The sequence below is a fragment of the Gorilla gorilla genome, chromosome 8 (genome assembly GCF_029281585.2).
Source record: "Gorilla gorilla gorilla isolate KB3781 chromosome 8, NHGRI_mGorGor1-v2.1_pri, whole genome shotgun sequence".
NCBI lineage: Eukaryota > Metazoa > Chordata > Mammalia > Primates > Hominidae > Gorilla > Gorilla gorilla.
Genome location: NC_073232.2, coordinates 124,442,659 through 124,470,091, shown reverse-complemented (window position 1 = coordinate 124,470,091; position 27,433 = coordinate 124,442,659). Strand labels below are relative to the sequence as shown.

General features: G+C 38.1%; 1 protein-coding gene across 3 annotated transcripts in view; it reads left to right on the top strand.

Moving 5' to 3' along the window:
• The window catches only part of GPAM (glycerol-3-phosphate acyltransferase, mitochondrial), a 71,235-nt gene that overhangs the window by 27,480 nt on the left and 16,322 nt on the right, over positions 1 to 27,433 (top strand). The window contains exons 1-12 of one of the 3 annotated variants that reach the window (XM_004050104.5): positions 9,787 to 9,876; positions 10,677 to 10,774; positions 11,754 to 11,884; positions 12,975 to 13,097; positions 15,539 to 15,612; positions 17,893 to 18,006; positions 19,773 to 19,919; positions 20,560 to 20,656; positions 21,309 to 21,445; positions 24,674 to 24,773; positions 25,096 to 25,308; positions 27,097 to 27,210. In XM_004050104.5, coding sequence (XP_004050152.1) covers positions 11,783 to 11,884; positions 12,975 to 13,097; positions 15,539 to 15,612; positions 17,893 to 18,006; positions 19,773 to 19,919; positions 20,560 to 20,656; positions 21,309 to 21,445; positions 24,674 to 24,773; positions 25,096 to 25,308; positions 27,097 to 27,210 — 1,221 coding nt within the window. In that variant the 5' untranslated portion in view covers positions 9,787 to 9,876; positions 10,677 to 10,774; positions 11,754 to 11,782. Of the gene's footprint in view, positions 1 to 9,786; positions 9,896 to 10,676; positions 10,775 to 11,753; positions 11,885 to 12,974; positions 13,098 to 15,538; positions 15,613 to 17,892; positions 18,007 to 19,772; positions 19,920 to 20,559; positions 20,657 to 21,308; positions 21,446 to 24,673; positions 24,774 to 25,095; positions 25,309 to 27,096; positions 27,211 to 27,433 lie in introns of those variants that run through there. The other 2 variants (XM_055352141.2, XM_019035412.4) reach the window with 2 other exon arrangements.

Genomic DNA, 27,433 nt, shown 5'->3' with positions numbered 1-27,433 from the left:
GACATTTATGACACATGTCAGAATTTTATTTTGAATTTTCCAAACTTTTTACTATGGCTTAAAAAGACCTGGTCGGCCTGTGTTCCCAATTCCTCCCTCTGCCATTTTCCCACTTACCCACTCCAGCCACACTGGCCTTGGTTCAGTTCTCACTCTCTGCCAAGTTCTGCCCTCCCTCTGGGCTTTGGCATTGCTCTTCCCTCTTCTTGGAGAGGTCTGCTCTGGGCTCCTGTCTTGGCCAGGCCCTGCTCACACCCTGGCCTCAGTGTAGCTGCTCTCCCCTTTTAGAAGTCCTCCCTGACCACCTTATCCAATATCGGCCACCTCTGTTCTTCTCTGGGACAGATGCTGTTTGGATTCTTTATTGCACTTAAAAAAAATTTCATTGTGATTTTAAGTTTGTTTATCTTTCTTCCTACTCTCTCCATCCCTACATACCATATGCCATTAGACCATGAATTCCACAAGGGTAGGATCTGTGTGTAACTTCTTCATCTCTGTGTCTTCAGCACTTAGCAGGATGCCTGCTGCAAAAAAGGCTCTCAGTCAGTGTGTTATGAATGAATGGGTAAATGAATGAATACTCTATTACTCTGTCTTTAAATAGCTTATGTCAAAGTTCTCTTGAAGGCCAATAGTGATAATTTGGGGCATTCCACCCTCCTCCCCCTTACCCTGTTGCTTGTGTTGTGCGGAAGCCAAGCAGAGGCCCTGGGTCGACTCAGGCTGGTCCCCTTCCTCATTGCACCTTGCCTGGGCTCTGCGTGGTACTCGAAGTTCCATTCCTTTCATGACATACTCCACCACTGGGACCTTTGCTGCGGTTTCTAAGGTGCTGGACTGTCATTCTTCACAGTCCCCCATCTTCACCCTTTTTTGAAGCCCTGCCACCTCCAAGGTTCTGCATCTGAAGGATCTCAGAGCTGAGCCACCATCAGACCCCTGAGTCCTGTCCCTTCTCAATGCCGAGCCATCCTGGCCTCCACTCTTTTCTTGGACAATCTCTCCTCCCACAATCCAGCTTGAGTCCATGAGAAAACAAAGGCCCATTTAGAATTTGTCTTCTTGGATACCAACCCCAGTTGAGCAGCTTCTCATTTTTTTGCTTTTGATCACAAAAAGGCAGTTAGTTGCAATTACTTAGCCTACTTCCAGGTCTTAGGAAACCTCAGGATTTAAACCACAGAGCCTGGCTATGCTCCTGGGAGAAAGGAAAAATACCTTTTATTCCCTAAGAACAAGCAAACAGTAGTTAAAAATTAAGAGACATTCAAGCTAATTTCTTAACTACACTGCTCTGCTAGTTATCCCATGCAGGGCCCCAGTTTCCCTCTAGAATTGGTGCCCTGCCCAGTGGCACAGCTAGTGGCTGGAAGCGTGGAATACTACCTAGTTCCCACCGTGCTTTCTTCCTGGGGAGTTGAACCTTGTCATGTACCCTATCTGGTGGGAGATGGCAAGAGAGATCTCCCAGAAGCCTGGCTGCTTACTGCCTGGCTCCAGTGTATTTGATGACCATCTTGAGAGACTGCTGCTCTAACCTGCCTCATCACAAAGACACTTTCCATTCTAGGCTGTCCGAGTTGGACCTGGGCTTGGTGCATTCTTTGAACACTATGTCTTGTTATAACTAACTTCAGTGTCCAGGAAAATGTGCTTGTCTTCCCGTCTGATTGGCTCTGCCCTCCTCACTCTCCCTCCTAGAATGAGGTCCCAGCATGCCTTATGCTTGAGCCCAGGAAGTTTACATTATTATAAGCCGTGATGTTTGGCCACAGTTCAGCCTTCTTTAAGACTTGGAAGCAAGTGTGTATGTAAGAAGAAATATCACAAATATTTTAGCTTGGGAGCAATCGCTTGGGACTAAGGAAATAGTTGTCTGTGTCTGTAGTGCGGGCCCACTTTTCTTGGTGTAGCATTTTGGAAGATTCTGCCTTCTCTAAAACAAGGAAGAATATTCATTATTTGCTTCTCTGAATTATTCAGTTCTGAATTATGATTTCATAAACCAGTATATATGTGATGGGTAATGCAATTAGCAGTCCAAGTGTGGGGTGCCGTTATAGACATTTCCAGCCAGCACTACACTATTCCAGTCAACCTCTAACGTCTCTTATTTGAAGCTGAGTCTATTGATTGTTTCCTGATGAAGCAGGTTTCAGTCAAAATGAAGTCCTTATTATGCCATAAATGTGGTAAAAGTAAGTCAGAGGGGTTTCTTTCTCTTCTGGCCTAAGACCCTTTCTTTTTTTTCTTTCTTTCTTTCTTTTTTTTTTTTGAGATGGAGTCTCACTCTGTTGCCCAGGCTGGGGTGCAGTGGCACAATCTTGGCTCACTCTCTGGCTCCTGGGTTCAAGTGATTCTCTTGCCTCAGCCTCCCGAGCAGCTGGTATTACAGGCACACGCCACCAAGCCCAGCTAATTTTTTGTATTTTTAGTAGAGATGGGGTTCCACCATGTTGACCAGGATGGTCTTGATCTCTAGACCCTGTGAAAGACCCTTTCTTAAAGGCAGAATCTAAGGTCACCTTCACTGCCACCCCTCAGCATGTGATACACTGGTAGGGACTATTTCTGGACATTTTCTCTCTCTTTTATTATTTTTTTAGAATGTTTGAGTCATTCTGGCAATGAGATCCAGGCTCAAATATGATTAGAAATATATTTATTTATTTGCAGCTATTTAATTGTGCATATTTTATTTTATCCAATGAAATCTTGAATTTCTAAAAACAGGGACTAGAGTGTATCCTCACAGACTATAGGTAGGCAGTAAAAAAGTTTTTGATTAATTGTTTAAATAAACTGGGCTTGGGATGTGTTGCAATAGGGGTCTAAGCTGCCCATTTCATTAAAATGAACCTACATGGTGACAATCAGGAATGTTACCCGAGAGTAACAGAAGACAACATTGTAATGGCTTACACAGGTAGAGGTTTGGGAAAATCCAGAGGTGTGTGATTTGTGGTGTTGGGTTTGGATATTGAATTACGTAGCAAATGGGAGAAAAACGGAAAAGGAAGCGGTGCCAGCTGTGTCCTCTTTTACTAGGAAAGAAAAACTTCTTCAGGAACCCTCAGTTTGCCTTGCTCTCAGTTCACATTGCCCAGAACTGGGTCATGTGACCATCTTGGCTAGAAGGATAGTTGCAGTATTAGGGAACAAGATTATCATAATTGGCTTACATACCTTGATTCATTCTTTTCTCAGAGCTAGATAAGAGATCACCCTGAATATAATCAGAGAGTAGAAATACGTCTTGAACAGGTAGGTCTCAGTGAGTGCCCCAGATCAGCTGGAAGTAGGGAAGTGAATTCTGGAAGCCACAAGTCAATGAACTTGATGCTGATTTTTGAAACTTTTTGAAACAATGATTAAACAGGAGTAGTGTAAATATTCTAGACTATAAGCTTGAAGGGAGGAAGTGTGGTGCTGTCTTGTTCAATGCTGTATCTACAATAGGTTGGGTGGCGTGAAGTAGATATTCTATAAATATATACTGAATAAATAAATAAACAAAAGCAGCCCAAAGAAAAGTAGGTCATAATGAGAAGAGCATGAATCCAGTAACAATAATTCATGCCAAACTACTTCCTTTAAAAGTTCTTGATAGAACAATCATTATATTTTATATAAGGGAATTTAATAGATACTTTATCATTAGATTTTTGCAAGTCAGTTAACAATGTCCTTACAATATTCTTGTAGAGCAATGCTATTATACATAGGTAGACCTGCAGCTACTTGAACAAATGCACCCAGGGAAGTTTGGTCAACAAATCTGGATCAGTCTGAAAGGGAGCCTCTGAACAGGGACTATTAGGAAGGCAGCATGAATTATTGTCAAGAATATGAGGTTTGGTATGAGAAAGGCCTAGGTTCAAATCCCTTCTGTGCTGCTTTGTGTCTGGTTGATTTGGGCAATTTATTTAATTACTCTGAGCCCATTTTTCTTATCTGTAAATTAAGGATCATAATATCTTGCAGCATCATCATGAGAATGAGCCATGTTAAAATGTAGCAGGTATACTGGTCAATACGTAGGATGGCAGAACAAAGATTTTAAAATACCTCGAACATCTGGAAAATGGCAAAACAAAACAAAATGCAATGTACACAGAGGTACATGTGCATTACTTTCACAAACACAGGGTGTGTGCCATTTTCATAATTGGCTTAGGTATCACAATTCATTATATTTTCAGAGTTGGCCAGGAGATTGTCCTGAACAAAATCATAGAGAGGGAAACAGAGAGGGAATAGCTTCTCTGCTGGTACAATGGATGGGACCAGCTTTTTATAGGATCTAATCAGACTCACCTTATGAAGACAGGAAATCTAACATCTGGTACACCACCCTGAAAACAAAAGGCAACTAGCTTGGGTAATGAAAGGCTGTATTACTGTGTATATAGAATTTGTAGTGCTGTCACTCTTCTTGTTCCTAATATCAATAATGTGTGTCCTCCTCTTTTTTCCTTATGAATCTGGCTAGAGGTTCATTAACTCTATTGATTTTCTCAAAAAATTAACTTTCAGTTTCAATTGTTTTTTATTTTCCTACTTAAAAATTTTTCTGCTTTCGTTGATATCTGCCCTTTATTATTTTCTGTTTTTGTTTTGCTTATTTTGGGTTTAATTTATACTTTTTTCCTAAGGCTGAATCTGAGATAAATAATTTGAGATCTTTCTTTTTTTCTAGTATAGGTGTTTTAGTGTCATAAATTTCTAAGTACTGTTTTAGCTGCATTCCTCAAAGTATGATATATTGTGTTTTCATTATCATTTAGTTCAAGGTACTTACAAATTTTCATTTTTATTTCTTTTTTACAGCATGATTTTTTAAAAGTATGTGAGTTTCCAAATAGTTAAGGATTTTCCAAATACCTTTAAGTTAGTGGTTTCTAATTTCTACCGTGCTCAGAGTATATGTTTTATGATTTGGATCCTTATACGTGCATCAAGACTTGTTTTATGACCCAGAATATGACCTATCTTGGTGGATGTTCTGTGCACACTTGAATGTTTATTCTCCTGTTATTGGGTGGCATGTTCTATAAATGTCAATTAGATCAAGTTGGGTTGATAGTATTGTACAAGCCTTTTACATCCTTATTAATTTTTTACCCACAGTTCTATTAGTTATTGGGGGAGGGGTATTGAAATGGCTGACTACAATTGTAGATTTTTAAAATTTCTTCTTGCAATTTGATTAGTTTTTGATTTATATGTTTTGAAGTGCTGTATTAGAGGAATAAATATGTAGAATCAGTTTGTCCTCATTATGAATTGACCCTTTTATCATTATAAAATGATCCTCTATATTTCTGATAATATTCTTTGTATTGAAATTATATGATATTAATATACCCGCCTATATTTCTTTTGATTAGCATTAGTATAGCATACTGTTTTCTAACCTTTTACTTTTACTTGTCTTAATATTTAAAGTGAGTTTTTAAATAGGTGGCATATCATTGGATCTTCATTTTCTTTCCAATCTGACAATATCTGCCTTTTAATTAGGGCGATTACTTAGATGAGCTTAAATCTATCATCTTGCCATGTATTTTCTCTTTATTCTATCTATTCTTTCTTTTCTCCCCCATCATTTACTGCCTTCTTTTGAATTCATTAAACATTTTTAAAATTCAACTTAAGCTTCTTTGTTGATGTGTTAACAATAACTCTTAGTTTTGCTTTCATAGTAGTTGCTTTAGGAGTTAAAGTATACATTTTTAACTTATTACAGTTTACCTTCAAGTATATTATACTGCTTGGTGCGTAAGATAAGAATCTTACAACAGAATACTTCTCCCTTCCTGGACTTTGTGCTGTTGTCGTCATACATTTTATTTGTACATGTTATAAACCCCACAAAATATTGTTTTTGTTTGTGCATTAAGCAATCATGTTTTAAAAGAGTTTTAATGGCTGACATGGTGGCTCACTCTTATAATCCCAGCACTTTGGGAGGTCGAGGCAGGCGCATCACTTGAGGTCAGGAGATCGAGACCGGCCTGGGCAATATGGTGAAACCCCAACTCTACTAAACATACAGAAAAAAATTAGCTGGGCGTTGTGGTGGGTGCCTGTAATCCCAGGTACTCGGGAGGCTGAGGCATGAAAATTGCTTGAACCTGTGAGGAGGAGGTTTCAGTGAGCTGAGATCACGCCACTGCACCACTGCACTCCAGCCTGGGTGACAGAGCGAGATGCCATCTCAAAAATAAAATAAAATAAATTAAAATAAAAGGGTTTAAAAGATAAAATTATTTACCTATGTATTTGTGGTTTCTTAAGCTCTTAACTCCTTTGCATAGATTCAGAATTCCATCTGACAGCATTTTTTTTTTGCCTGAAAGACTTTCTTTAACATTGCTTATAGAACAGTCCTGCTGGTGATGAATTCTTTCGGCAATTTGATGTCAAAATATGTTTTTATTTTATTTTTTTGATATATATAAAAATATATAAAATGTACATACTATATATTAATATAAAAAGAACTCTTGATTGATAGGTTCTTCATTCAGTACTTCAGATGCTGCTCCACCATCTTCTGGTTTGCATTTTTCTGATGCGAAATCTGCTGTCATTCTTATCTTTGTTCCTCTGTACAGTAATGTCTTTTTTTTCCCAGATGATTCTGGGATGATTTCAATTGGTTGATTTTTTTTTTTCTCATTACTTTCCTGCTTCTTTTCGCATGCCTGATAATTCTGTTTGGATTCCAGATGTTGCAAATTTTACCGTGTTAGGTGTTGGTTATTTTTAATTTCCTGTAAATATTCTTGTGCTTTGCTCTGGGACACTTTGTTCTTAAAAACGGTTTAATCCTTTGGTGGCTGGCTTTTAACATTTCTAAGATAGAATCAGAGTAGCTTTTACATTAGGGCTAATTTTGCCCCACTACTGAAGCAAAACCATTTGAGTTGTGAATTATGAGGTTTTCCAGTCGGGGTGCCAGGATCAGGCACTATTTCTGGTCCTATATGATCACTGGGTATCTTTCTACTCTGCCTTGTGGGAACAGAATTAATTTCCTACCCTGTGCAAGCTTTAGTAATTGCTCTCTCTTTTCTTCATACATGATTATTTCCTGCCCTTAGGTAGCTTCCTCACACACATGCTCTAATCAGCGGAAGACTGGAGTGAGATCTGTTGTAGATCTCCACAGCTCCTTTCTCTGTGTAGCTTTCTCCTTTCTGATACACAACTCACAGTTCCAGCTGCTTTGGCCACCCTGCTCTCCCAGTTCTATCTCTTCAACTCAGGGAGTCTGCCTAGCTCTTTTTGGCTGCTCCCTCTAGTTAGTAAATCAAGGCAATCATAGAGCTCACCTCATTTGTTTTCCCTCCTCAAGGACCACTGTCCAGCACAACGTTTAAAAGCCATTGTCTTATAAATGCCTGTTTGTTTTTGTTTTTAGTTGTTTTAGGCAGGAGAGTAAATTCAGTCCTGTTGCTCCATCTTAGCTGGCTAGACTGGATTGCTATAAATTACTGTGGCTCTCTTCATAAAGCAGATTGCCAAGGGTGTCACCTATTTCCAAAACAATTCTTAAGTAACACGAAACACCTGACATTGCAATGTACATCAGCTCCACAGTAACAATTGTGCAACAGGCATTACTGAAGAGTTGCCTACAAATGAATTTTATGTAAGATGATCCATTTTTCCCTTTGGCTTACATTTTAAAACTCCTGTGGTATTCTCTCTAGTGAATTTGTTGTTACTTTCTCTTTAGTAGTGACTTCAAACCCTAAGACTTTCCCTTATTTTTTCCCCTCTTTCTTTTTTTCCTTGTCATGGGCCAATAACCTGTACACAAAATTTCATAATGTTTTGGGATTAAAATTCTAGTCAACATAAAGTGCTTGAGTATTTAAGTGTGTGCTTATTGCTAAGATTATGTGTGTGGGTTGAACAAAGACAGGGTCTTTGACCTCAAGAAGCTCAAAATCTTCTTAAAAATATGAATATCAACTCCCATTGTTTTTGATTGTTTCAAAAGAGGAGAACATTTGCATTTTGGGGTGGATTTATACACAGAGGTACAAGAAAGTTCAAGATTTATACACAGAGGCATGAAAAATTCAAGAGAAGGATTTTTTTTAATTGTTCCTTAGCCCCAGTAAGTACTGAGTGCTTACTATACAACAAGAGACTTTGGTGTTAACTAAGAGACTGAGGCAAGTCACTGACATAATGTGTTTGTAATCGTCTAGAAGACTTGAAAAGAAATTGAGAAAGATCCAAGGTGTGGTATTGTATTACATATTTGAGATATCACAGGAAAGTGTGGTTATTGAGGGCTGGAGAGATTAGGGAAGGCCTGAAGAACTAGTTCAGGAAGGAACTGTAGAGTTTCAGGGAGAACAGTATGAGCAGAATTAAGAGGATGAGTGCCCATGGCTTGTCTAAGAACAATCAGAGAGGAAGTAAAAGGCTTCTGCTGGAGAAGAGGGAATAGCAGAGGCCTCTCTGTGGAGGCCTTATTATGTTCCAGGCTCAGGCATTTGTCCTATGGGGGGCTGTAGATGATTTTTTTCCAGGTGGATATGCGCGAAGATTTGTATTGAATAGGGGATTAGGATTAGTGAGTGTAGGAGGGACAAGGACTGGCGGCAGAGGCTTGAGGGAAGGGCATATGCCTTAATCATCTTTGTATTCACAGATTCTAGTTCATACTTAATGTTTGTTGCTTGAGTGCACGTAAAAGTTTATTTATTATAATTATTTTTTGAGACAGGGTCTCGTTGTTGCCCAGGCTGGAGTGCAGTGGTGTAATTTTGGCTCACTGCAACCCCCTGCCTACCAGACTCCAGCAATCCTCCCACCTCAGCCTCTTGAAAAGCTGGAAGTATAGATGTGTGCCAACACCCCCCGGATAAAAAAGATTATCTTTTTCCTTCTAAATTGCTAATGCTCTTGATAATCATTGGCCTTGTCAATGGCATGACAGGTATTGTGAAAGAACTTCGTGGTCAGTGTTATTTTGTTCCAAGGGCTAAAGGTAGGCCGACTTGAACTCAGACTACTTCAAGTCATTTTTTTTTAATTATATTTTAAACTAACTAAATAGTTGCATATATTTAGGGGGTACAAATCGATGTTATGACTTATGAATACAATGTGGAATAACTGAATCAAGCTAATTGACATATCCACCTCAAATACTTCTCAGTTTTCATGGTGAGAACTTTTGAAATGTACTCTTAGCGATTTTGAACTGTATAATACATTATTATTTACTATATTCACCATGCTGTGTAACATATAGTCCGAAGGGGGAAAAAAGCCCTTATTTCTCCTAACTGAGGCTTTTTATCCTACAAGCCTTATTTGCTTCTTTTCATATCTCATTCTCCTCCTTAAAGGAAAACGCACTCAGCCACTTTGGTAGAAATTACACAACATGGCCATTTGCAATCCCTGCCTCTCCCATTCGTAGTAAATCCTACATAGTCTTACAGATCTCATAAAAAGTCAGACCACACACATAAGCTGATAGCCCACGCGCACATTCCCAACAGAGCCTGGAAGAGGGACAAGCTCCCGGATAAGCTGAATTTACACAAAGCAGAATGAGGTACCCACACACACTCACACACGCATGGCCTAGGCAGTGTAACCATCTGTCCAGGCGCTCACACACTATCTTTAGCCACACACAGGCACATACACTCCACCCTCGGATCCACTCACGCTCCCTGAGGCTCGCAGGCCGGGCCCCGCCCCCGGCGCTGGCTCGCCGGCTGCCCTGCGACAATACCATGCGCCGGTTGCGTCATCAGGGTGCGCCATTGCAGCTGGCATTGGCCGGGACTGGAAGTGCGGGCTGCTGTAGCAGCCGAAGCTGGAGCTGCTAGGGTGCGAACTGCCAGGGCAGGTGTGGGCTGCGGGAGGCTGCTCGGGCCGGGAGCGCCGGGACAAGTGCATGGAGCTGGTGCGACTCCTGCAAGTTGCTGGGGCAGTCGTGTCCCCTATTCCCTGACACCCGAGCTCCGGTCTTCTCCCTGAGAAATGGGTCGGGCTCGTGCAGGGGTGGGGATCAGGATTCATCTCTCCTGGGGAGACTGGGCTGGGGCATGGGTTCCCCTGGGTTGGAAGGAGTCCTTATGGACTCAGTCCCCTAAGCATCTGCACGCGCGGAGGTGCCGCGAGCCAGCCCGCCTGGGTCCCTAGGGGACATTGAGGCAGCAAGGGGTACTCTGAGAGCAGCAGGTATGCTGGAGATAATTAATGACAGAGTTACCATTGATTGGACTGAACGCTCACTGTGTGTTACACACTGTGGTAGACCCTTTGTTTATATTATTCCGTCCTCTCAGGAACCCAGGAGGTAAGAGCTATCATTCTGCCCATTTTCCAGATGGGAAAACTAAGGCATAGAAGTTAACCAACTTATGGTAATAAAAAATCACACAGATGGTAAGCAGTGGAAGATTTAAACCTCAGAGCTGGTCTTCCAGCCTCTGTCCTTTTCAGATCCTCTAGTCAGCTTCCCTCAGCGCATGCTGCTGGCTGGTGCCTCTGGGATATTGCTTCTTTATTACTCCTTGACCTAGAGCGAACTGTGCGGAGGGAGGAAGTGCAAAACGTGGACCTCCTGTTGGCACAAACGAGCCTCTTTGTCCTCTCCTCATCCTCTCTTCACTTCATTTTCTCAGGCAGCAGCGGCTCCTCTGTTGTATGGACATTCTGCACCCGAAACTGATAGCTGAGTCCTGAAGTTTTATGTTATGAAACAGAAGAACTTTCATCCCAGGTGCATTGGTTTATTCTCTCCCCTAGCCTGTTATGTTAGATTGTACTTATGTTAAATTTTTAAGGACATAGGTGGTTATGCCGAGAATAACAGTGACTGTAGCAAACCCATGTGGGGATTGTAAAGAAATTGGAATATGCCTTCCAAAGGAACACTGTTAATCTAGACATGACCTTTCAGGATTTTAAAGGAATAATTTTAGGCCAGGTGAGAAACAGCCAAAAGCAAAAATAATGTGAGGCTAGAGATTATGTTTGAAAGTTTTTATATTTTGGGTTAATATCTATTCTAGGAGTTTACTCTTAGTGAATCTTTTTCCTTAGGGTAGAAAAAAGCTTATCAAAAAGGATGAAAACTTATACATCAGATATTTCAAAATAGTGTGCTTTTCTTTCAGAGCTTTGTAGCTTTGTATTACCTTTGTATTAAAAGTGAAAATGTTCTTTTAGGACATCACAAGAAAATTAAGATCTTAATTTAAGTACGGGAACTTAAGGGGTGCCCTAATTGCCTTAATTAAATAAACATGCCTTTCTTCTGCCAGGAACTATTCAATTAACAAAAATGAAATAAGAATAAGCTCTTATTTTCATTTGCAAATGACTATTCATAGCTATTTTGTTTGGATACAATTCATAGCTATTTTGTTTGGATACTATTTTGTTTGCATACTATGTTTTGTTTGGATACTATTCATAGCTATTTTGTGTGGATACAAAGGATACAATGTTGTATCCTTATGTATTCAGGAAGTCTTAGAATACAAATGCTGATTTTTTTTTTTCTAGTCAGGGAAGCCTAACTGTGTTCATATAAACACATCAAAGTCAGTTTTTACCTTGTGACTCAACATGGTAGAAGTCTGTCAGTTCATGTGATATCCCATTATGGAGCAAAGTAATGTAGAAATCAGAATTTTGAGTTCTAGTATTTACTCTCTCGATTCCTTGTTAATTTAAATGGTACCTATTTTTTATAGCACATGATTTGGGAATTACACTTTGTGACATGGAAGAATCTGCACTGACCCTTGGTACAATAGATGTTTCTTATCTGCCAAATTCATCAGAATACAGTGTTGGTCGATGTAAGCACACAAGTGAGGAATGGGTAAGTTTAGGATAAGAGTTAAAAGCATTAGCCTAAAAATATTCATTTCAATGATGTTTGTGAAGGTGCAAATACTGGCAGCAACATAATATCACGTCAAGATTAATAGCTGCAGAAACTGGTATGTTTATGAAGCCTAATAAAAAATTTTATGGCATTATATTGGGAAGAAAAAATGGTTAGAAAATTTATGTACACTGATTATGTTAGAAAACGAAATAATCATTTTGCATAGGAAAAAAACCCTAGTAGTAGTTTTGGGTCTGGTAAGAATTTTTTTTTTTCTTTCTTTCTCTTGGTATGTACTTTCCATGAGTTATACTTGAAAAGCATGAATTTTATAATAGAAGTAAACTTTAAAAAATTAGGAACTTATAGTATGAATTCAATCCAAAAGGCGTACATTTTCTTGGATTGTTTTTCCTATTTCAATATAACATGACGTATTTTAAATATCTTAATTGTCTTTATGTAAAAAATAGTGGTTTTTTTTTTTTTTTGCTTAATTTTGAGAATGTTATATCTGTATGACAGAGATTTGAGCAACTGAGCTCAAAGTTAAGCATTTTTAGAATAGAAGAGCAAGGTTTGACCCTAATTGAATAGTATAGCTATAATTTAAATTCTGGTCTTTAAGTTCCCTTGACAAGATAAAGGAATGTTATATAAGTTTACCTGTTTTTTATTTAAAGTAAAATTATAAAAACTTGCTCACTATGTAAGGCCTTTATAGTTCTGTAGTGCGACCGTGTGATTTAAAAGGGGGTAAGGTTAATTGTTAGACTAGAGATCCAGGAGTCTGAATTGATTTATCTAGCTGTCAGAAGTCTGTTTGACCTTCTACAATTTAGTTTTTAAATTTTTGAATACTGCCTTCAGTGTGTAGCTATTACTATCATTGGGTGCTCAACTTTTGCTTATGTGGTAAGCTTTTATCCAAGTGTCGATCATGGAGGGAGTACTTAAATGAAAATCACCCAGAATATGCCATAAGATTGTCTTCTGTTCAAAATACTTTAGATTTTGAGATCAAGTAGACAAATATTCTCTTGCCATTTAGAAACTATATTTTTTTCTTAATATTTGTCAGGGTGAGTGTGGCTTTAGACCCACCGTCTTCAGATCTGCAACTTTAAAATGGAAAGAAAGCCTAATGAGTCGGAAAAGGCCGTTTGTTGGAAGATGTTGTTACTCCTGCACTCCCCAGAGCTGGGTAAGAACCTTACTGCTTATTGACCCTAATACTCAGCATAAAATATGATTTCCAGCTTTGTAGTAGGCAGTCTTATTGGACTAAATTCACTTTCAGAACAGAGACCCATGTTTATGAACCAAATATTTCAAGTAAAGATGTTGACACACTTTTTCTTTCCATTTATTTATTCAGTAAATATTGGTCCCATAATTGATACTAGGTAACATTCTAGTTCTTTTGAGGTTGTAGTAGGATTTTAAGGGGGAGAGTAGATCTTACTTTCGGTTAAGTCTTCAAAGGAGTTAGTGGGAACCTTCATGAACTTTTAGGTGTTGAACTTTAGCACTGAACATTAAAATTCTAGCAAGATAAGAAAGAGATAATGGGACAGAATAAGAAGTTAAAGCTGTGACTTTGCTCTGAGCCTTTGCTAATGGAAGGTGTCTGTTGACTTTGTGATAGTGAAAGATTGTCACTAAAATGTTAGAATGAAGATTTAAGAGAGTGTATATGGGTTTGTTGTTTGTATTTTGTTGAAAAAACACAAGCCATGCAATACCTTTTGCATTACAGTGCAGTCTTTGAGAAGAGCCAAGTGGGTGAGAGGTATATTTTCGGTGGTAGTTGAAGAGAAGGACAAATTAGCACAGGAACGTAGAACTTCATGTAGTTGTGTTTGAAGGCAGTAGAATTGCCTTTTAAAAGTCATATCTGGATGTTAAGCTCTCTCTGGGATCCAGTTATTAGGATGAAGAAATTCTGCCGTTTAAGTGCCTGCCATTTATAGAGGTTGCTTGTAACTTGTGTGGCTAGGTAATTGTGCTGTGTGAATTTTCTACTCAAGGTTGGTTTGGCAGAAAGTAGAATTCTGAGTCTGGTATAAAGGGGTTTACTAACATGGGAGAGATTTGTGTGGAACCCAAGCAGTTTATGTTAAGTGTTCAGATCTGCTGAAGAATGTCTTGTTATAAATATTGCTTCTTTTAAACCACAAGTACCTTGTTGCAAGAATTTGGTAGAATTCAAGAATCACAGAAATTTCTAGCCTAGGAGTAAAGCTAGTTCAGATTAATAGGCCACTTGAAATCAAGATTTAAACAGAATGTCATTTTCTTTTTAGATCTGACATCTAGTCTAATTCTAATTTTGAATACTTAAAACAATAACTACAATGTGTTCTTAAGTCAGAGGGTATTGGAAATAATTTGGTGGTGGTAATGGTTTGGAGTAAAGGGTAAAGGTAGATAGTACAACAGACAATTGATTTTTGCCCTACTATAGTACCTGATGGAGTTGAACTTGATCTTGAATTACTTCCATGACATGATCATTTAAAATAATTTGTTTAAAAATGTTTTTATTGGTAACTGTATGATATTTGCTATCTTTTCTCTGAAATCCTGTTTTCCTTTTCTCTAAAGAGATTCCACTTAAGTAGTTTTATATTTGTTGAGGGAACATTGTGCTTTTTCAGCATTTAAGTGTGGAACAGTTACCTTTTTGCCCATATTGATAAAGCTATAGACTATCTTTTCAGCAAAGCTATCTCTGGATTATCTTTCAAGATCACATGTAAAGAGGGTGACCAGTAGACAGACGATTTCTCATTAAATGGACAGTTATTTAGGGGTAATAGAAAGACCATACTCTTTAGATCAAGACATAAGATTGAATCCTAAACCTCTCCCAGTCTTAGTTTCTCACCTAGAAAATGGTGATAACTCTTTTGTGTCAGGGATTTTGGGAGATTTAGTAAGCAACAATAACTGCATGGTACTTAGTGTGGTTTTTGTATTTTGGGAAAACTGAAATCTCTGACATTCTTGTAGCTTCACTTCTTTCAGGGTGGAGATGAGGAGTCAAGCAGCAAGGGGTACTGTTTCCTTTGGTTTTAAGGTGGTTTGTTTGTTTGTTTGTTTTTTGTTTTTGTTTTTGTTTTTGTTTTTTTGTTTTTGTTTTTGTTTTTTTGAGATGGAGTCTTGCTTTGTCGCCCAGGCTGGAGTACAGTGGCATCGTGTTGGCTCACTGCAACCTCCGTCTCTTAGGTTCAAGGAATTCTCCTGCCTCAGCCTCCCAAGTAGCTGGGATTACAGGCACCGACCACCACACCCAGCCAATTTTTATATTTTTGGTAGAGATGGAGTTTCACCATGTTGGCCAGGCTGGTCTCAAACTAATGACCTCAGGTGATCTGCCCGCTTCGGCCTCCCAAAGTGCTGAGATTGCGGGTGTGAGCCACTGCGCCAGGCTAGTTTTAAGATTTTAAAGATGAATTTTGAGTTTATGACATTGTTTGAAGGCTAAAAAGTACTTTTCAATAAACTTTTTTCTTCACTTAGATTTTTGAGGCAATATCTGTCTTTATGCTTGATATTAAAGTTGTCAAGAACTCATAATGAGAGCTCTTCACCGTCAATCTAGTTGTGTATTTATGTCTACATTTACTTTGTTTTATATAGGACAAATTTTTCAACCCCAGTATCCCGTCTTTGGGTTTGCGGAATGTTATTTATATCAATGAAACTCACACAAGGTAAAAAGAAATTTCTTATGTTTTTAATACGTCTCAAAAGAAAAGCTTCATAATAATCAGTTAACACACTTTAAGCTGAATTGCTTTGCATTACTGAGAGTGAATAGAATATGAGTTTCTGACACAAGAGAGATTATCTGAAAATTGGAAGCAGTATAGCCACAGAGAGAACTATTACTGTTACCACTTGTGTACTTACAGATAATTTCAGGGGAGTGTAGATGTCACTTAGAATGTTCTTTGACTTATATTGATTTGCATATGAAGTATGCCAAAATGTGGGAAATATTTGTCTGAGAAGACCGGTAGGTTTGAATCTCTTATGATTTATTATGACTATTTAATACTTAAAAAAAAGTATAGATTATTGAAATCTGCCCAATCTGTAGGGTGTTAAAAGAAATTTTCTCTGTTGAGCAAATGTTGTTTGAGTTACTATTTACCCAAGACTTTACTTAGAGTTCTTACAATTTCTAGGCATATGGGGATAGGCTTGTAAGCACCAGTGTGAGAGAAAAGGGTCTTTGTTTTATCTGACTCTAGGCCAGGGGACAGGGAAGGAGGGTCGAAAGGTTGTGTGAATGTCTGTGAGGCAAGAGAATCAGTAGCCAAATGCTAGCAGTCCTTGTAATTCTAAAAATAGATACCTGGAGTAGGCAGGCAGATAGGCTCAGATGAGAAATACTTGAAATTCTATGAAAATTAGTGCAAGAAATCAACTACTTGAAGCCCTTATGATATTACTTCTCATAATTTGATGATGAGATCACATATGAGAATGATAATACTTGGATAATACTTGGATAAAACTTTTAAAAATAGAACTTAAGTCTAAGTACATGAGCAGATCATTCCCAGGCTGCTGGTCTCTCTCTCTCTCTCTCTTTTAAATTTACATTTAAATTTAAATTTAAAAAAGAGGGGAGAGACTTTGGTCCATTGAATTTTTTTTGATAAGATGATAAGATCCTAAGAAAAGGGATCTCAGAGTCTTCCTTATGTAAGTAGATATTTTATAGGTAAAGCCAAGAGGTTTGTTTCTTGCCCTCAATTAGAGACAGTTAAGGAAAATCGCATTTGCCATGATGACGAGGCAGAATGAAACTATTCAGTGAAATAAGCAGCATGTTCAGCTATTTACTTCTTCTGTGTATTCTATGAAGCAAAGCCTAAAACATTTTTACACATTCACATACAGAGTCACACACTCTGTCACTGTCACACTCATGCACATGTGCACACACACACACAATGCTTTCAGTCAGTTGCAAAGGGATTTCATAGAGAGCTTGGACTTTGTACATACCAATAATATTTCTGAAAATGTTGGCTGAAGGAGGATTTTAGGATTAACATTTAATATATTGGGCCAAATTTTTGGAAGATTTAGACAAAGGAAAGGAGGAAGAAAAAGAGAATGGCAGGAAGGAGAGGTGAAGAAATAGGTGATTCATAAACAGTTCTCTTTCAAGTTACTTTTTCTCTATTGAGGGTATTCTGGGTCTTTTCAGAGTTACTGAATTGATAATGATAATGCGATATCATGTAATCATTACAAATGTTTTCAAAGTATTACATAATGAAAGCTTGTAGCATTCTTATTCTGAAACTCATCTCTCCATCCTCCCATCTAAACACCACATAGTCATTTGTAACTGACAGGAATATGTTCTATCCCTCAGGTGTATTTAAAATGTGAAGGGGGAAAAAGTGAGAAATTCTGGCTTCGTTAGCCTAGAGTACAAATATTTAGATCATGCTTGACTTCTTTCAACTGATCTGCCTTGTCAATTCAATTAGAGAATCAGTGATTATCTTAGGAAAAAACAAACAAAAACTTGACAAAAAAAATTAGTCTTTGATCATAGGAAAAGACTTCCAAATTTGTCTTTTTATAGCCCATAGCTATAAATATAAGCTGTATGGTTTATCAGAATAGATATAGCTTATATATAGCATTAAACATTTTTGCCTTTTTAATGGTATTGATAAAGCCAGATGTTCTTATTTCTTTTGTTTTCATATTAGGGTTATTCAGCACAGTAACACTATTCAAACATTAATACACAAATTCCAAGTTTCAGTTTTAGCTGAGAGTACATGAATAAAACTGGCTGCACAACATTCTGAACTACTAAGGAGAATTTGCTGTAGGAGAACCCTAAATCTCAGAAAGAGATGACATTAGGCTTTGTTTTTATGGGCGGAAAATTAGTTTATGATTTAAGCAACTTGTTTTAGGGGTACCTCTAATACTTCTCTGCTAAATCATTTTCACAGACACCGCGGATGGCTTGCAAGACGCCTTTCTTACGTTCTTTTTATTCAAGAGCGAGATGTGCATAAGGGCATGTTTGCCACCAATGTGACTGAAAATGTGCTGAACAGCAGTAGGTAAGGGCGGGGCAAGGTGTAAAGGTGGGAAGAGGCAGGGATGGGCAGTAGGAGTGGGAGGGGGAAGTAATTCTTAGTAACCTTTAGTTTCTCTGGGACTGTGTCTCAAGAAGTGTTCACATTTCCAAACGTTAAATGTTAAGCTCCAAAGAAAACTAAAGAAAGGCAGGAGAACAGGTGCTTTGGTGACAGTGCCATGTGGGAATAGCAGCCTTGTTTTATGGATTAATAATTGAATGGGTTTCTAAAACATGAAAGGCAAATAGGAGTTCAGAGATGCACATATTTCCAGAGTTCTCTGCTTTCTGTAATATAAATGTTGGAGACATTGTATTTCCTATTTTATAGCCGAAAGAGAATTGAGTTTGATATTTTTGCCAGTTACTGAGTATCTAGGTACAAATTCTTGTACTAGAAAGTAATTGCTAGCAATCTTAACAGAATGAATTACTGCCTTTGCTCTTACAGGAGCTTGCTTACAATAGGAAAGACTGATTGAAACTCAGGTGGAATGGGGAAATAAATATTCTAGAATATGGGAGTTTGGGTGAAGATGTTCCAAACTCCCATACTCTAGAATATTGATTCTAGAGTACTGGCCTCATTGGTGTGGCCAGTTTTAGAGATCTACCTGGATTTGGGGAGCAGGAGACCAGGGTGAATTAAAAGGCTGCTTTAAATTCATAAGTGTCATCTGTAGACTCTTCGTTATGTTTGTTAAGACCTGAACAATGCTGGCACATAATATGTACTCAAGAGATACCTCTCGAATGGATGAGTGAGTAGTTGGTAATGGAGGTGCATCAGTCATGGTAATGACGTGTAGAAACATTCCTGGTCAGAATGCATTGAATGCTTTTTAGGGAATAGACTTGGGGGGCATCAGTGTCCTCTGGTATTGGTCTTTTTGTATTAGTGAATTATGGGGCTATGTGGAATTTTGCTGTACTTCACTAGTCCAAAATCAGCACCAGTGGGATAAAACACAATTATGTGAAATTCTTAGATTATTATATATTCTGTTTTCTTGTTAAAACCTTCAAGTACATTTATTTCATCCAGATGTTTTGACTAGTAACTGGGATGTTAGAAGTGGTTTAAGGAGGTTGAACCTCATGCTTTCTCCCCTAAGTCAGCTGGAAGATTTATAAAACTGGATTAAATGTTTCCTTTTATCTCACTGCTTATTATTCTGTGCTGTGCTCTTTTGATCTTGAGCTGTGCCTTTTAAAAATTACTGGTTTGAGTTGAAAAAATTTGTAAATATTTATGACCATTTTTGGTCCCTCCCAGAGTTTTACATATAGTTTTACTAATGGAGTCACAATACAAATTAAAAGTAAATTAAGTCTTCAAAAGAAAAATCACACATTAATTTGGTAGTAGACTTTTGGATACCTCTGAATTATATGCCTAAAGGGATAACCTTTCTTTTTCTCTCTTCTGCTAGAGTACAATTTCATGTCCCTCACACTTTAATGGGAACATTCAAATTCACATAGTTGTCACCCAGTAAATTTGAATTAAATTCTTAAGTCTGCTTTCCAGATTCTTCAGAGATTCATTGATTTAGGAATATAATATTCTTAATATTTAATAGATAGCCAGAAAGAGCACTTCTAGCTTGAGCTTATTCTTTCATGTTACCGCATTTTAAAGAGAACATACGTTTTGTTTTGTGATTTACAGCTGCAGTTTAGAAAATACTGAATACAGAATGTAGTATAGAAACAATTACATTGTCTCTCTTTCCATTTTCATACCAGAGTACAAGAGGCAATTGCAGAAGTGGCTGCTGAATTAAACCCTGATAGTTCTGCCCAGCAGCAATCAAAAGCCGTTAACAAAGTGAAAAAGAAAGCTAAAAGGATTCTTCAAGAAATGGTTGCCACTGTCTCACCGGCAATGATCAGGTATTAAAAGGCAAGACAGAAAGCTTTCAATCACAGCCATGCTGATTTGAGCAAATAAGACTGAATTATTGAACTTTCCTAGCACAGTTCTCTTTGTCCAAAAGATGTTTTAATGAATCCTGATATTAAATTAAACTCTTCTTATATTCTTATTCAGCTTTCGTGTGAAGTAGCACTGTGGTAGGCTTGAAGGTGCCTTCATATCTGTTAATTGATAGCAGCCAATGTATTACTACTAACATCTGCTCACCTAGACTGCTTGTGAATCAACTTTCACTTATCTGAGTCATAAAAGGAGTGGTTTGTGTACATCAGAGGGATCATTCTGCTCATTAAATATTCATTCGCCTTGGTCATTTGCTTCTGCAGTATAAAATGTTATTAGAGTGAAATATGACTGTAGTCTATAATAAATGGATACTTCTGTAAGTAGTATATATATATATATATGTATAAAATTAGCTCTAGTTCAGCAATTCAGACATACATGCATGCATGTGCACACACACTAAGTCATTTACAAGTACTTTGAGGTTGTAGGTCCATAAATTTAAGTAGACAGAAGTCAACTGTATGTGCTTGTATGTAAAAATAATGTGTGTTCATTTATGTTGGTTTTTTTGTTTGTACTTTGTTTCAGACTGACTGGGTGGGTGCTGCTAAAACTGTTCAACAGCTTCTTTTGGAACATTCAGATTCACAAAGGTCAACTTGAGATGGTTAAAGCTGCAACTGAGGCAAGAATTTCTGTGAATCTATTACCCCATTTTCCCCTCAATTGTAGAGTGATTTTAGAGTTCTTGTGGAAATGTTTTCTTGTGTACTGTGATGTATTTCAACCCATTTGGAAGATTTCCCTCATTTGTGATAACTTCAATAGCTGTGTATTTGGGGAGGAGAAATGGGATACAGGAGTACTTACTAGCAATATGCAGGATTCCTTTTGTAAGTTACCTTGCAACAACCCTGAAAATCTGGTAGAACAATCCCTATTTTGTAGATGAAGCAATAGAGACATAGATAGATAAATAGGGTGTCTCAAGTGGCAGATAGTAAGTGACTTGCCCTGGATTTCAAATCAAACCAAGCCTGACTCCAAAACCTGTGCTCTTTTTATATCAGTGGAGCTGCTTCTCAGAAAGCGTACAGGTCAACTGGAACTCTTGATTGCTCTTCTTCCCCCAACTTATTTCTGTTGTTATAGTTGCTCTTTTTTTTTTTTAGCTCAGAAAGCATTACATTGAAGGAAGTTCCTATTATTGGAAAATGTTTTTAAAGAGTGAGTCACTGATTAGCCAGTGTTTGAGTGACTCTAGCCAAATATGCAGTTGCAAAGTGTGATTGAATTTTACATTTGAGTTTTAAATTTGGCATTTTTCCCTTTGCTAGACGAATTTGCCGCTTCTGTTTCTACCAGTTCATAGATCCCATATTGACTATCTGCTGCTCACTTTCATTCTCTTCTGCCATAACATCAAAGCACCATACATTGCTTCAGGCAATAATCTCAACATCCCAATCTTCAGGTAAGATGAGCTTATTTTGGAATTTAAGGAATTAAAAAGATTATGTTTTGAATTTTAATTTTTTAAATTATAGCTTTCGATATGTTATTGTAAAGATGACATTAGCCTTTTTTCTTTTATTATAAAAATGATACATAGTTATTGTGTAAAATTTGGAGAGTGCAAAAATACATTAAGACTATCATCATTATTTATATATTTTATATGGGATACTTGGTGAACTGTGACTACCTAGACTTTATGGGCATTATTTATCAAATAGATAGAAGGCAATTACAAAGGCAAGATAGCAAATTACCATACCAGGCTCAGCAGTAGGGAGTTGTTTGGTGGAGGAGGGGGCAGTGAAGTGGGAGAAGGGTTAGTGATATAAAGACAACCATACCTGTTACTTTGACCTCATAATTTAGGAGAGCTAGAACCACTTAAAAAGTACAACATCATGTGAAAGGTATGTTTTAGAGGTTTTCACCTTTTGAAAGGTTTTTTAGAGGTTTTCCTCAATGCGTTCCATTCAAGGGAAATAGTATGTGCAAATGCGGAGAGATACAGGAGCATGGTATGGTTGGGAAGTGATGGACAATTGGGTAAGGTGGGAATATGGGATGCATTAGGAAGGATCAGAGACTGGAGGTGGTAGCTGTGTAGGTAGTGAAAGCTGGATCAAAACAATTTCTAAGCCAAGAGATTAGAGTCTGTCCTGTACTTGAGAAATGACATAATCAGGTTTGTATTTTGAAAGGTCATTCTGGATTAGAAAGAATGAAATCAATTCTGCTTCCATTAGGGTAGTTCAGGCAGAAGATAATGGAGGTTTAAATTGTAGTATTGTTTTTGGACATGACGGCATAGATTTAAAAAGTACTTAGTAGCTCGAATTTAAAGACCCAGTGCTAGTCCCTATGGGGGCTCAATAGAGGGGGAGAGGAAGGAGCAAGATTCCCAGGTGTTTACCACCTAGGAAACTGGGTAGGTGGTAGGTCTGATCACCAACAAGGAATTGGTGAGGAACTGGTTGAGCTGGTTTGGGAAATTAAAAGTTTCAAACCTGAAAGGACAAAGCATCTCTAAGGTCAGCTCTGTGGGTAGAGAGTGGATAAAAGGAGCATGAATTTAGAAAGAGACTGGAAGGAAAGTGGGCTGGCAGGTTGTGCAGGTGGAGCTTCACAAGATGGCCTTCGTCACCTTTGTGTGCTATGTCCTCAGTATCACAGTCTAAGGAGCTCCTTCTTAATCCCTTGGTTCAGAGTTCTATAGGCTTTCAGAGTTCTGTAGCTAACCAGACTCCTGTGACCCAACTGAAGAGAAGCCATGGATTCATGCAGTCAGTGATATTTATCCAGCTGTGCTTTAGACAAGAGAGAACAAAATATATAGTCCTTGCCTTCACATAGCTTAATGGATAATGTAGACAGACAGCTAGCTGTAGTAGCGTGTGGTATGATCCTACAGGGTAGATGTGCTTTTCCAGGAATTAGAATATCTGTGTTTGCTCTCCAGGGGACCTCTCTCCAGGAACAAGGAACCGGGAAACTGAATTAGAAAGTCATCAGGAAGTTTCTGGTGGGCACAGACTTAGAGGGAAGAGGACTATTCCACTGGGGCTCTAGAGAAGCCTTGCTTCTCTTGTAATTAGAATATTTCCTGTACCCATTTCCTTCACATTTGGTTCTCAATTGGGATTTCTTGGAACTGCTTAATAAACACTGATAATTTTTCGTAATCCAACTTCCCTTTCATGGACTCTATGCCAGTGATTGTGTAGCTCACCTGTCCTTCAGACACAGCAGGCTGTAGTTAGCCCAGCCTGTTTTTGTGCAGCTTTCTTTTGTTACATGACAGTCTACCCATTCACAAACCACTTCTCAGGTGTTATTTTTGTGGATGGCTCATCTCGTTCATTTTATTCTGCAGAGTTTTACTCTCAAAGAGTGATACTAAGCTTTGGCAACACCTTACTGTGGCCTCCTTCTATTTACTGTAGAGCAGTCGTCCCCAACCTTTTTGGCATCAGGGACCAGTTTCATGGAAGACAATTTCCACAGACCATGGGGGTGGGGAGGATGGTTTTGGGATGATTCAAGGATGTTACATTTATTGTGCACTTTATTTCTATTATTATTACTTTGTAATATATAAAGAAATAATTATACAACTCATCATAGTGTAGACTCACTAGACGGTCCCAACTGGGGGTGATAGGAGACAGTGACAGATCATCAGGCATTAGATTCTCATAAGGAATGCACAACCTAGATCCCTCATGGGAAGATGTGCAGTTCACAATAGGATTTGCACTCCTATCCTATGAGAATCTAATGCAGCTGCTGATCTGACAGGAGGCGGAGCTCAGAGGGTAATGCAAGTGATGGGGAATGGCTGTAAATGTAGATGAAGCTTTGCTTGCTTGCCTGCCACTCATCTCCTGCTGTGTGGCCTAGTTCCTAACAGGCCAGGGACCGGTATTGGTCCGTGGCCCCGGGGTTTGGGACCACTGCTGTAGAGGATACCAAAAATATATATTAATGTTTATATTAGTATCACTCTACTTGAAAAGAATAGGAGGCTGTGAGTTTGGAAAGATTGACTTAGACAGTTTCAACTTCATATCAAAATTAGTGTTGTAGAAAGAGACATAGGGTTAGGAAAAGAATCGTTTTATGCCTGTGTATGTGCAAATGAAGCACATTTTTGTTTCATGTTTGGAAAGATGGTTATGCTTGGTTTCAGTTGGATAAAATTATTTTTGTCTCACAAGGATCCTCTGTAAACAATAATTATTTGAGAAAATTTCCCCCAAGGAGCTTTCATAATAAACATCATATTCATTTTGTAGTAAACATGCCATGGGCAAATTTCAGAATGTCTAAGGGTCAGTGTCTTGAGACCCTGGGCAGGATTTTAAAATTTAGAAGTGTTCTATAATCCTCTTAAAATCTATACTATCATTTTTACGGGTAATATGTCATGCAAACTCCTTTTGGCTTGGAACAGATGTAATAGAGGCTCATTATACACAGTGATATCCCAAAGACTGATGAACAATGTAAATGACTGAAACATGTCGATAATATGGAGAATGAAAAAAATGCCTGCATTTTTACTGTCAGCTGCTCAAACGGCACATATGGCTTGTATCCACTTGGCAAATGTTTTCAATTAACTTGGAATGTGAGTATTCTTTTTACATTTTTCTTTGTAAATAATTCATATATTCTGAATTTGTAGTACCTTGATCCATAAGCTTGGGGGCTTCTTCATACGACGAAGGCTCGATGAAACACCAGATGGACGGAAAGATGTTCTCTATAGAGCTTTGCTCCATGGGGTATGTGTGATCTCTAATTATCCTTAGGGACATTGTGTTGGTTATCACAGTGGAAGGAAAAATGACTCTTTTGAGTTGAGATTTTTAAAAACTGCTCTTTGAGTAACTGGAGTGATTATTGCTTGAGTTTGGTAATTTGTTGTTCTTGTTGTTATTACCAAAATATAGCATTGGAGGAGCTGTTTTATTAGTGTGAATAAGATACTTTGTCAGTAGTGAAGTTATCATTTTTTCTGTCTTGCTTTTAAAGATTTAATTTTTGTGAGCTCATTCTAAGTTGAGTGGTCTTGAATGTATGTTTTACTTTCTTCTTTTATCCCAGCATATAGTTGAATTACTTCGACAGCAGCAATTCTTGGAGATCTTCCTGGAAGGCACACGTTCTAGGAGTGGAAAAACCTCCTGTGCTCGGGCAGGACTTTTGTCAGTTGTGGTCGATACTCTGTCTACCAATGTCATCCCAGACATCTTGATAATACCTGTTGGAATCTCCTATGATCGCATTATCGAAGGTCACTACAATGGTGAACAACTGGTAAGGGTACCTACACAAAAGTTGTCTTTGCTTATCAAGTCTTTTAGATTTAACTTTTAGAATTTACATTTGCTTTTAGAATTAAGAATTTTTTTTGGTACTCCCTATGTTTAAAGCACTGTATGAAATGTGATTGGATGGGCATGGTGAGTAGCTTTCATGCCCTATCTTTAACTTGATTGGTAGTGCTTATGTGGTGTTTTCTTGAGCTTGGCAGAAGTGACCTGGTTAGATTTATCAGTGCCGACCTTGGTCATGGGATTGGGAAGTGGGAGAAGACTTGCCACCGTGTTGCCATCTCTGCTGTGGAAGGTTATCTGTGGTTTGTTCTCCCCAGGGCTTAATGAATATGTGCATATTTTAAATTGGGCTTGAAGAACTTGTGGGGTCATGTTGGCAAAAACACCTACAGATTAATTTGAGAAGTAGCAATGACTTTTTCAGTATACCTTTTTATTGAAGTATAATAGTTACAAAAGAGTATATAAGTAATAAGCATGTAGCTTGAATTATCACAAAGTGAATACATCTATTCAACTAGCACCCAGATCAAGGAACAATATTACCAGGACCTTTGAAACCCTCCTTGTGCTTCTCCTATCATCATCCCCTCAAGGGTAATGATTAATTTCATTTCTTACAGACTGGGTTAGTTTTGCATATTTTTGCACTTATGTAAATTGGATAACATGTGGTCTGTACGCATCTGGTTTCCTTTGCTTAAGCAGGTATTTGTGAGATTCATCCACATTGTTGCATGTAGTCTATTCCTTCTCATAGCTGTGTAGTATTCCAGTGTATGAGTATACCGTAATTTATTCTACTGTTAACAAAATGTTTGGCTGTAATCATTCTTGGATATTTTTTCTTGATGACCATATATATTCATTTTGTTGGGTATGTGCCTAGGAGAAGAACTGATGGGTCTTAAAAAATATGTATTTTCAGCTTTAGTAGGTACTGCCAACCACTTTATCAGAATGGTTTTACCAGCTTACCACTCCAGTCAGCAGTTAGAGTTCAAGAGGAATTTAGCTTTGTTCTTATTTATTGTGGAAATTTTGGCTGAGGTACTTATTTCAAGCTTATGGCTCCAGACATGTCAGAAATTCAAGGACGTCTGACAATCAGAGGCTTTAGAAATTAAGTGATAGGCTTACAAATTAAGTGATATGATCTGTATGACACTCTTCTCCTTGTGTTCTATGAATCTGTCCTTCATGTATACCCTACTCATCCTGACTGTGTCTCACAAGTTCATATCTGAGTCTGTGTCCTGTCATTGTGCCTTATGTGTAATAGATACTAGGTATTTACTGAATGAATACTCAGCTCAAAGGCCACTGTAAGGCTGGATTTGCAATTACTTGCCTAATATTAGACATTTAGACTCTGGTGATCATCAGACCTCAGATAAATGGCCTCTTTGATGTTTTATTCTTATTTAAGAAACACAGAATGGTTTTCCAGGCTATGTCATTTTTTCCTTCATTAGTTTGCAATTGTATTTTTGTGAATTGTGTGAACATGATACTAAATGAAATAGTATTAAATGTTTTGTTTTTCATTGACTGAATTCCATCTCCCAATGACATGATTACATCTTTGAATACTAAACGTTTTCTGACAGGCCGCAGTTAATGACTACCTCCTTTCCTTCTTCATTCATTGTTCCTTTTCGAGATGAACTTACAGTTTCCATAAAACAAGTTATTCTGTGGATAATAGAATGTTTGCGTATGTGTTGGCTTTATTTCTCACCATGTTATTCTCACTATTGGAATTTAGGGCAAACCTAAGAAGAATGAGAGCCTGTGGAGTGTAGCAAGAGGTGTTATTAGAATGTTACGAAAAAACTATGGTTGTGTCCGAGTGGATTTTGCACAGCCATTTTCCTTAAAGGTGAGTGTCTGTTGAAATGAAACCATGTTGAAGCATCTACCTGGAGTCAGGAGGCTCCAGTGCTGACTCTAACAGCACCTCTCTGTGTGACTTGGGGCTGCAGTTTGCTCTCCTGTAAAATGAGGACTATGACAAAGGTGGTGTTGCCTAAATTTTTCCACAAAATTTGCCTGTTGACAAAGGAGAGTGAGTATCTGTTTTTGGGAGATATCAGGCTCAACAT